The sequence below is a fragment of the Nicotiana sylvestris genome, chromosome 6 (assembly GCF_000393655.2).
Source record: "Nicotiana sylvestris chromosome 6, ASM39365v2, whole genome shotgun sequence".
Taxonomy (NCBI): Eukaryota; Viridiplantae; Streptophyta; class Magnoliopsida; order Solanales; family Solanaceae; genus Nicotiana; species Nicotiana sylvestris.
This window is the reverse complement of record NC_091062.1, coordinates 200,957,812-200,968,449: the sequence shown is the minus strand read 5'-3', so window position 1 is coordinate 200,968,449 and position 10,638 is coordinate 200,957,812. Positions and strand designations below refer to the sequence as shown.

At 38.3% G+C, this 10,638-nt stretch overlaps 2 protein-coding genes across 2 annotated transcripts; one reads left to right on the top strand and one right to left on the bottom strand.

The window, feature by feature from the left end:
- The first annotated feature begins 1,316 nt into the window (after positions 1 to 1,316).
- On the top strand, positions 1,317 to 5,330 carry LOC104243235 (uncharacterized). The gene is made up of 12 exons (XM_070147803.1): positions 1,317 to 1,364; positions 1,468 to 1,587; positions 1,695 to 1,919; positions 2,222 to 2,304; positions 2,396 to 2,496; positions 2,738 to 2,861; positions 2,954 to 3,108; positions 3,530 to 3,666; positions 3,768 to 3,938; positions 4,054 to 4,278; positions 4,444 to 4,677; positions 5,026 to 5,330. The coding sequence occupies exons 2-12, from the start codon at positions 1,555 to 1,557 to the stop codon at positions 5,164 to 5,166; spliced, it is 1,629 nt and encodes a 542-aa protein (XP_070003904.1). The 5' UTR covers positions 1,317 to 1,364; positions 1,468 to 1,554; the 3' UTR covers positions 5,167 to 5,330.
- Positions 5,331 to 5,583: 253 nt separating this feature from the next.
- On the bottom strand, positions 5,584 to 10,171 carry LOC104243236 (calnexin homolog 1-like). The gene is made up of 6 exons (XM_009798396.2): positions 9,707 to 10,171; positions 9,503 to 9,572; positions 6,464 to 7,587; positions 6,296 to 6,367; positions 6,098 to 6,217; positions 5,584 to 5,966 (listed from the first exon to the last, which is right to left on the bottom strand). The coding sequence occupies exons 1-6, from the start codon at positions 9,797 to 9,799 to the stop codon at positions 5,826 to 5,828; spliced, it is 1,620 nt and encodes a 539-aa protein (XP_009796698.1). The 5' UTR covers positions 9,800 to 10,171; the 3' UTR covers positions 5,584 to 5,825.
- Positions 10,172 to 10,638: the final 467 nt, after the last annotated feature.

Below are 10,638 nucleotides of genomic sequence, written 5' to 3'. Positions count from 1 at the left end.
CCAAACAATCTGTTAGGAATAGTAGGTTTATCCCCACTGCGAGCATAAGCTTTTTAGATTAAAATATTATAGAATTGGTTATACTAAACATTGAAATGGAAGTGAAATTTTAGAAATTGTAGCCAGCACCGCAAGAGCAGACGTACGAAACCACACAAAGGAGGTTACTGCAGACCTCGTCCTCATGACTAATTACGTGGCAACCTGCTAATGTGACATTTGTCACTTGCTACCCACGTTGCCACCATCTTTCTTGCCATTAACCACATTCCTCGGACTGTTTCTCGTCTCTACATTTTGTTATGTTAAACAGCAACGTAACTCCAATTTCTTCATCATTATTCCCATTAGAATATTGGGTTTTGCCTGCATTTCTACAAATATGGTACACTCTCAACTCCTCTTCCTTTATTATCCTCTTGCTTAATCAAGAATTGCATGCGTTTCTGCTATTTCTTTTTGTATTTTGTTACTTATTTAGATTGGTACAGTAGTTTTGACTCGTTTTAATGATACTTGATAATGTACTCATGAGTACTACAATTTACAATGTATCATTTCAAGTTACTATGGATTTTCTTGTTTAATTTCCATTGCAAGCTTGCAGTCATTATTTCCTCTATGCATTTAGTAGCTTGTGGGAGGGGTAATTGGTAAAATTGATGTCATGTGACCAGGTATCCACGGGTTCGACCCGCTCCCTGCAGAAATGCAGGTAACGCTGCGTACAACAGACCCACAAGGGTCCGGCCCTTCCCGAGACCCCGCATAGCCGGAGCTTGGTGCACCGGGCTGTCTATATTATACAATCTATTATTTGACATTACTATGGATTTTCTTGTTTACATTATTTCCTCTATGCATTTAGTACCTAGCCTGTGGAAGGGGAGCTTAGCGTAATTGATAAAGTTGATGCCATGTGACCAGGAGGCCACGACTCAAGGGTTTGAGCCGTGAAAACAGCCTCTTGCAGAAAAGGCTGCGTACAATAGACCATTGTGGCCCAGCCCTTCCCTGACCTCGCGCATACCGGGAGCATAGTGCACCGGGCGGCCTATATTGTACAATCTGTCATTTGAAGTTACTATGGACTTTCTTGTTTAATTTCCATTGCAAGCTTGCAGTCATTGTTTCCTCTATGCATTTTGTAGCTTGTGGATAGCATAGTAAGGGAACTACTGAATTATATTTTAGCACTGTAAGAATGGAACAGCAAACTAGAAAGTGAAAAGGTAAATAAAGATCTAGTGTCTGGTCTCTTTCTTCAAACTAACATTTGCAAAGCAGGTCAGAATTTATAGAAAGTTATGCAAATTCTTACCAAAGAGCACCTGGGGTTATTATTCCCGGGACCTTACGTCAAGGTAGTACATTCAAATCTGCATTAAATCAATGATAAAGTTAGTTGCCTCTATTAAATACTACGTTGCTATAGTTTCTGTTTGATAATCTGTAGTCATTAATCAGGACAGTGGGAAGTTGGGTCCAAAAAATTGCGGGGAACACTTGGAACAGGCCAAAAATAATTTTCCAGTATGTAAATGTGGATTTGATATGTTGGATACTGGCTTTTTCAATGACTGTAAGGTACTGTGACAGTGTTAATAAGTTCACTTTAAACGTTTCGTTACTACTATTGTCGTTCATCGGAAACTAAGTATGGCCATTTGTTTTGGGTGCTCATTCTTTTTCAGAAGCTTGAAATACAAAAGGGTGCACAAGATTTTAACATTCCTATAATAAGAAGCAACAGGAAGTTAGTTGCTACTGAAAATGGAGGTCTACGTAACCCTTCTCCTTTAGTTTTCAATTCTTCATGGGATGCGAAAGAAGTAAAGCAAGGAACAGACAAGTTCAATTACCCTGTATACTCTGGTATTCAAAGGCCAAAAAATGATGAGGATATTGCTTTTATGAGTGTAAGTGCACCCCATTAGTCCCTTTAACTTGTACTATAATTAATTATCCCGGGATTAGTTATTTTGGGATTTTTATCCCACCCTCTCATACGGATTAAAAAAACACTACAATTCCTGGATAACTAATCTCTGGATTAGTTATACCGTGATTTTATCCCGACTAAACATGGGTAAACTCATTTCAAATTTAATCTCAGGATTAATTATCCCTTATCCTTCGTACCAAACGAGCAAGGAAATATGTTGTACCAATGTATGTCGTTTTTATTTTATTATTGATACATGGTATGCTGTTATATCAGATTCTTGAACTTGGGCAACTTCTAAAGGAAAAATTAATTACATCAGCGGAGCTAACTGGAATATTTTTGGACAGATTAAAAAGGTATGGTGAATGCTTTCCTTCCTGTAATCTGCTTTGTTTGTTATTGAATAATTTGATTCTCAAAATGATGTGCTATTCCGGAGCTTCACAGGTATGGTCCTGTCCTTGAATCCGTTATCACAATTACTGAAGAATTAGCATATCAACAAGCAAAAGAGGCTGATCAACTGCTTTCAAAAGGCAAATATTTGGGTAACGTTCCTCCTTCCTCTCTTCCCCTTGACCCTTTTCCTTTCTTGTATGCCCTTGCTGCTATTAGCATTTTACCTACTATTAACATCCTCCATTGTTTTCCATTATATTCCAGCACGTCTCATCTAAGAAATGAATCCTCCCGGTTTTGATCTTAATTAGAAAAACTTCATATACAATTAGCTTTCTCTGAATTTTCTCGAAGGGACTAGATACATTTATTTGATTCTGCTCTTTATAGGTCCTCTTCAAGGGATTCCGTATGGTCTGAAGGACATTATTGTAGTACCAAACTATCCCACAACATGGGGTTCCAAATCTTTCAAAGATCAAGTTCTTGATCTCGAAGCTTGGGTTTATAAGAGGTATTGACAAATTAATGAATGTAGAGGCCTCGTTCACTAGCTACCATATCTTGCACACGTGTCTCTATAACTTATAGATACGGTTGATGCAGGCTGAAATCTGCTGGTGCTGTTCTTATTGCAAAATTAGTCGCTGGTTCTTTGGCATATGATGATATCTGGTTTGGCGGTAGAACAAGAAACCCATGGAATATGGAAGAATTTTCTACTGGTTCATCGGCAGGACCAGCTTCCTGCACCTCAGCAGGTATATCGAGATATTAAGCTATTCCTAATAAGTGTTTTGATGGAGATAAGCCTATCTTCCGTTGTGGCAAATATGGTACTACTTCTTCTGCTAAATACCTACATCTGTTTGTGTATCTGCACGGTCGAAAGAATGGACTTGAACTAACATTTAGTCATTCAGTGATCCAAATGAATAGAATTTAAAAGATCTTATGTACTGTGCCTAATCCTGAAATCGGTTCAACAAATATGACCAACAACGAGGAAAACTATGTGCAATAGGTAAATGGTGATGAGCAATATCAGTCCGCCCATAAACTTTGTGTTTGTGTATGTAATCCTCCATCAAGACTTAGAATGGCGGTTCCCGCCCGTTCGTGTTAATTTGCTTATTAGTAGGCGAAGTATATTCTTTTGACAATGGTGTCTTTGTGTTGCAGGTATAGTTCCTTTTGCAGTTGGTTCAGAAACTGTTGGGTCGATTACCTACCCAGCTGCTAGGTGTGGTGTTACTGCATTGCGGCCCACTTTTGGAGCTGTTGGTCGTACTGGAGTTATGAGCATATCTGAAAGCTTGGTACCATATCTCTTCCACAAACACAGAATTTGATCCCATTTCGTATGCATTTTATATTTTATTATAGCAGCACTGACACTTAAATCTGGCTGTTCTATTAGGACAAACTAGGACCATTTTGTAGAAGTGCAGCAGATTGTGTTGTTGTTCTCGATGCCATCCGGGGAAAGGACCCAGATGATCTTTCATCCAGAGACATCGCGTTAGTTGATCCATTTTCAGTTGATATCACAAAACTCACTGTAGGGTATCTTGAGGACGCTGACAAGGAAGTAAGTGACTTTTTTTCATTACCAGAAATTTCACCATGACTCATTCTGTAATTCAATCCGTTTCTTCATCTTCTGTGAGTGCCAGGATTAGACTGTTTAATTATGTCAATGACAGGTTGTTAATGTACTTCAATCAAAGGGAGTAAAGATGGTTCCGTTTGATCTGAAATATACTGTTGACAGTGCTCAAGGTATTGTCAACTTCACTATGGATGTTGACATGCTGGCGCACTTTGATGAGTGGCAACGCTCAAACAAGGATGATGAATTTGAAGCTGAAGACCAATGGCCTCTTGAACTTCGCCGTGCCCGTGTAATAACTGCTGTAGACTATATTCAGGTATGTCTTGATCTTAGAAAACATTTCTCAAGGTGTTAAAACACTTTGGCTTTGGATAAACTCTGATCCACTTTGCAGTTATTGTTCAGACATTAACAGATTAATATTTGTATGTGGAATCAAATATTTTGTTAAGCGTTAAAAGAATGAAGTTATACTTCACAGGCACAGAGAGCTAGAAGCAAATTGATTCAGGAAGTCAGAGAAAGCTTCAAAGTTGACGCATTTATTGGAGATGCAACTGATTGGGAGAAAGTTTGTGTGGGCAATCTCGTGGGTATGCCAGTAGTAGTGGTTCCAATAGGATTTAAGAAGATACCGAATGCTCCAACTGATGATACTCGCAGGAGGACAACAATCACTACAGGCATTTACGCTCCTCCTGACTGTGACCATGTTGTAAGGCTCTAATTCTCTCGCTCATTTTTTGGGATTTGTAAGCGACACCTCTCACCAGTGGCAACTCTAGGATCATCTATATCTAGAGTTAAAGAGTGTTCAGACTGAGTGATTTTAGTAGTATATGTATGTATAGCATCGTTCGAACAGAAAGCAATATTGAACTCATAAAAAGCGCCCTAAAGCCATGTTTATTTGTCAACACTATTGACCTCCGATAAGTGTAGTTCTTTCTTGATATTGAGATGTTGTAGGCTTTTGGAATCTTAGCAAAAGCTTGATCATTTTGGAAGTCTGTTTTTTGCTAAGCAACCTCCATATTGATTTTGTGTTCCTTTTTACGCGCAGGCTTTAGCACTAGCAATGGCTTATCAGTCAGTCACCAATCATCATAAGCAGCATCCTCCAATTGATAATATTGGGCCGAACGATTCGATTCCAAACCCACCGACATCCATGATACCCGCAAGACAACTACGTGGTTATTGATCTCCATGGGGCTGCAGCCATCACTTTGCATCGTTTAACTTATTATTGAAGATGTATACCACTAGTTGTAATAGTTACAATTGGGAGAAAAATACTTTTCTTCTACTTGTTTCGCTAGACGAGAGATTCGGGGGCAGGGTCTTTCTTTCTGTTATATTGGTTCCATTCTGTTTAACCTTTCAATAGTTTATGGTTTGGACTTTGACATAACAAATCTCTCTTTCACAAAACTAACTACTAGAATCCATTTTGCTGCTTGTGTTAATCAATTTTCTGTTAGTCGTAGCTACTGCTATGCTCTAAGGCTGTTGGAAGTAAAAGAAGAGACTATGAATCATAAAGACATCAAAAAAGGGTAAGTCAAAATCCAGCAAGACTTGAATGAACTTTGAACAAAAGAATCTATGACGGCCTATATAAGCAACTTGAACAGGAATCTTTTAATTCAAAAACTATGGAAGAATACCCTAGTTATATGGATCTGTCTCATTGTACATTGTCACACATTGCCTATTCCGAGGGAAAAAAACATAAAATTTTGGGTAAATGCTTGCTGGCCTGGCCATTAGGTAAAGCAGGAGGGGAGAAGTAAAAGAACAGCATAGCACCTAACTCAAACATGTAAGCCTTTCTAGCACTCACTACTTCTTCGCCCATCACTAATTATCACGTCTCGTCCTTCTACGAGGAGCAGCAGTAGCATCCTCATTCTGCTCATCTTTCTCCTCTGTAGCTCCTTGGCTGTTAGAAGTGGATGCCTCGGCACCATCACTTCTCTTAGGCTCTTCAGTAGCTCTTGCCTGCACAAGCAAGTAGGTTTCTTTTATCAAACATACCCAACAAACATGAAACCAGGTGTGATATTTCTTTCTTTTCCTATTTCTTTTGAACAAAGGGATGGGAGGAAAGCTGAGGCTGTGTTCGGACTTACAGGTTGCTGCTTCTTTCCACCAAAGGTGAGTTTCAAGAGAACTGTGAAGATGATAACTATGATTGAAATGACAACACCAACTGTGAGATTAGGCTGTGTCTCGGCCTTCTCAAGAAGATCCTACAAGACAAATCTATGCATTAGCCACACATACAAAAATGAAACATGCAACATCAGAACACCGGGTCATTCACTCACCAGTACTTTGGACTTGTGTTCACCCAACAATGGGATGTCAGCCACCTTGTAGAGGAGATCAAATACCATTTTCTGCAAAGTGTTCCAATATATCTCAAGTCGAGTGATGAAATAAAACGATAAGACAAGAACGATGGAATGTATGGTGAAGAAAGTATAATCAATTACCTGGAATCCTTTGAGACCACCAGAGGTCGTTGCTTCCTCAGCCTTCTGTTTCTCTTTCTCTACATCAAATTTGGGCTTCCAAGCAGTCTTCCTGTATGATTCTGCAACTTTCTCATCACTGGCTATCAAGATATTGTCAAACAATATACCATCTTGCATTGTCCAAATTTCAATGCCAATTGCTGCAATAGGCTCAAAATTTGGCCTGTCCAGTTCGAAATAGTTAGGATTTGGAATATCCCTTGGCTTCCAAATACCCTTGTAATTGGGATTGTCAATCAATGGAGCATGCCATTTTCCCTTGTAAGCTGGATTCCTCTTCATTGGTCTTCTCCACTCCCCACATCCAGGGCCCTCGGCACACTTCGGGTTATCAATTTTTGGAGCCTCCCATTCACCATCTTCCTCATCAACCCAATCTTCAGGCTTTGTTGCCTCAGGATCATCGATCTCTTCAGGCTCGTCATCCAACCATCCCTCGGGCTTCTCAGCTTCCTCATCTTCAATCTCCATTGGTGCATCCTCGTCCCAATCATCAGGTTTCTTAGCATCTGGGTCTGGGATCTTTTCCCTCTCATCCCAGTCCTCGGGCTTCTTATCTTCTGGATCTGGAATCGTCTGTGCAGGAATGAGAGATGGCTCAAAATCATCCTCTGAAAGAAAGCTAGCCTTCTTCTTCTCTTCCCCGTCAATCAAGATCAGCAACTCATTGTCCGGTTTCAGCACAGCAGTGTAGACATGGGTTAGTTTGTCAGAAGGTACAGATGGTGGAAACTTAAGGTGGTGCTCGATGTACTCCCCACTCTTAGGATTCTTGTGTTTCAAGATGAAGTGAACCTTGTTTGTGGCTCCACATCTATCTGGTCCAAACATTATAGTATAGGGAGACTCATTGTTGAATTCCTTAGGAATCCAACCTGCCTCCTGGGGCCGGAGGTATTTAAGATAAGCACCACCACATTCAAGTCCATCCTGGAGGCGAACTTCATATTGAAGAACCACAGTTCCATCTTTGAGGTCGACAACATCATCAAGCTCCTTGACAATAGCATATTTCCTTGCCTTCTCACTCACAAGAAGCCCATGGTCATCATGCCCTTCACTCTTGGCATGTTTCCACACACCTGAGACACAATTACAACTAAAAATGAACTCTTGAAACTTTAACAATCAAAGCATTGTAGGCATAAGGACATCGCACAAGGATACAAGAAACACTCTGCAGAAAAAATTTATTTTTAACAATCAAGGATTGACTTAGCATTATAGAAGAGACATTGCACAAGGGTATAAGACACTCTACTGTGAGATTTATTTTACAGCAATTGTGAAAAAGAATCAAGTAATTCTATTAATGCGTCAGAACAAATGAATTTCAGGCCATATCTGTCCCTGGGAACACAGCTCTGCAGCATATACATAAAGTATTTCAACTCTAAAACAGGGTTCAAAATTTGGCAGGGTGCAAATATATAATACACCATCATAGAAATTAATGGATTTGAATGATAAAATATGCTTAATGTACTACACAAAGCATCTTTATCACTCTTTTTTTTTGTGAACTAGGACATCTTTATCGCTTTCTTTGCCTTGATTTTGTAGGTATAGACTGATGCTATCACAAACAACACAATAAAGACATGTATTGAATGTCCCTCCATTTGTTTTAGCTATATAATCATTATAAACATTCCTATACGGTATTTTGGTATTTATATGTCATTACCCCACCCTCAGGATGCCTCACCCCAAGAAACGAAGTTTTATAAGCTGAGTCCTTGGACAATTCTTTTTCTTTCTAATAAAAATAAAAATAAAAATAATAATGCATTAGCCATAGAGTTGCAGTAACTACTTCTTGAAATGCGAGTTCAACCCACCAATCTTACATACAAATTCATGAATGATAACATGAATCTGAAGGAGATTCGCCAAGAAACAAGCAACACTGTATTACAAAATTTGATGAGTCGATCACAGCAGGAAGAGCTAACAACAATAACAACAACAACAACAACAACAACCCAGTATAATCCCACTTAGTGGGGTCTGGGGAGGGTAGTGTGTACGCAGACCTTACCCCTACCCTAGGGTAGAGAGACTGTTTCCAAATAGACCCCCGGCATCCTTCCCTCCAAGAACTTCCCACCTTGCTCTTGGGGAAACTCGAACTCACAACCTCTCGGTTGGAAGTGGGGGTTGCTTACCATCAGAGCAACCCCTCTTGTCCAGTAGGAAGAGCTAACATATACGAATATAGAAGACAGCAGTATAAAGCACTACGGTAATTCATTAAATTATTCATAATGCTGCGTCAGGTACCTTAATTCTATTAAACTGAAAATGAATTTTTCCACAAGACAACACTCAACAGATGCATCCCGTCACCATCCTAAAATGCATTCATCCACGAAATTCAAAATTATCATTTCAATTTTAAACATGAGTTTAGCAATGAGTACCCTCCCCCTCACCAAAAAACAAAAAAAAAGGAACAGTGCATCCGTCACATTATTATATTTCATTTCGTATTATAGTTTCAATGTATACACTTTCATAACTTTCGACAGTACAAATTCCAAATTTTAAGCTTTGGTGTGAATGTCTTAGTAGGCGTTTGGACATAAGAATTGTAAAATTGAAAAAAAATGGTGAAAAAAAATTTCAAGTGAAAATGGTATTTGAAATTTAGACTTGTGTTTGGACATAAATTTCAGATTGGGTTTTTTTGAAACTTGTGAGGGATTTAAGTGAATTTTGAAAAACAGCTTTTTGCGGTTTTTCAAATTTTCAAAAATGCATCTTCAAGAAAAATTGAAAATTTTACGAACAAACAACAGAAAGAGAAAACTTCAGCCCGGACCGATTTCGAAAAAAAGTGAAATCTTTTTGGAAAAATCTTCCATCAAATTTTATGTCCAAACGGGCACTAATCAATTCAAGTTTTCAACAACTAGAATCTTCCATTATGCTAAATAAGATATACACAAGTCAAATCCAAAGGAATACCTAACAGATCCAGACAGAAAAGCTTACCATTATACTCCTCTTTCTCAGACACAATCCAACGCCCATCAAATGCCTCATCGAACGACTCGTAAAATTTCTATAATCACCAAACGAAAAAAAACAACTAATTCTCAGCCAACATATATATGTATTCGTTAAAATATGATCTAGTAAATACGCTATTGCCAAACAAACATGTAACATACACTTAAGTAAAGATATTTATCTTACCACATCTGAAGAGGCGTAGAGTTGAGAGACGAAGCAACCGGCCAATAGCAACAGCGCATATCGCGTCCACATCCTCCGGCTCCGCTCCTCCATATCCAAATATGGTGCAAAGAGAGAATTAGATCTAGAAACCGGAGAAAAACAGAGTGAAATTTTGTAGAGCAAGATCTTCAGATAGTAGCATAAATAGATCTTGAGTCCCAGAAAAAATACTAAAATATTCAGATCTTGAGAAATGTGGCGTCGAGTTGTTGTAGCCAATTACTTTGTGCCACGTGAAGTGGACCAATTAACATTCGCCACGTCGTTTGAACCGGGGACTTTGCAGCGGAAGTTGACTCTACGGTTGGGATTGTTTCGTGGCATTGATCCAAATAATTTTAATTTTGTTCGTATAAATCTTCAATTTATTATTAAAAGAATGTTCTTTAACCTTGGAAAAAGTTTTACACTTCGATTTGGTTTGTGGCTCTTAAGTTTTCTTTAGAATTTAAGTTGACAGAGTAAAAGCATTTCATATACCATCATACGTCTCTATAATAGTATTCTTATATAACAATCATTCACTATATATATCATCTATAATAACACTTTACTATATCAGCCAAAAAACATTGGAACGAACGAAATTGTCATAAAGAAGTTTGACTATAATAATTTCAGAAGATTCAATTATGAATTTTTTGCAAAATTATTTTTAAGATACAAGGAGAGATGTTTGATGGAACGACTTTAAAAATTGACGTAGAATTCGGAATCCCAACTGATCTAATTCATTTTTATTTCTTCTAATGTTATAAAATTGATAATGATGGACAAAAACTTTAGCTTCAAGAAAATAAAAACTCTCTCATAATGTGTTATTTCATTAGTACTTATTATAGCGTGCCATCTACTTCTTTAACTTTAATCAAACATAGTGTATTTTCAAT

Bases quoted from the DNA above. Each gene is read 5' to 3' on its own strand.
- LOC104243235 (XM_070147803.1), top strand. From the start codon at position 1,555: ATGTTGGATACTGGCTTTTTCAATGACTGTAAG. The intron at 2,305-2,395 runs GTATGGTGAATG...GGAGCTTCACAG, and splicing joins TTTTTGGACAGATTAAAAAG to GTATGGTCCTGTCCTTGAAT. The intron at 2,497-2,737 runs GTAACGTTCCTC...TGCTCTTTATAG, and splicing joins TTCAAAAGGCAAATATTTGG to GTCCTCTTCAAGGGATTCCG.
- LOC104243236 (XM_009798396.2), bottom strand. From the start codon at position 9,799: ATGGAGGAGCGGAGCCGGAGGATGTGGACGCGATATGCGCTGTTGCTA. The intron at 7,588-9,502 runs GTAAGCTTTTCT...ATTGTGTCTCAG, and splicing joins TGAGAAAGAGGAGTATAATG to GTGTGTGGAAACATGCCAAG. The intron at 6,368-6,463 runs GTAATTGATTAT...AACACTTTGCAG, and splicing joins GTGGTCTCAAAGGATTCCAG to AAAATGGTATTTGATCTCCT.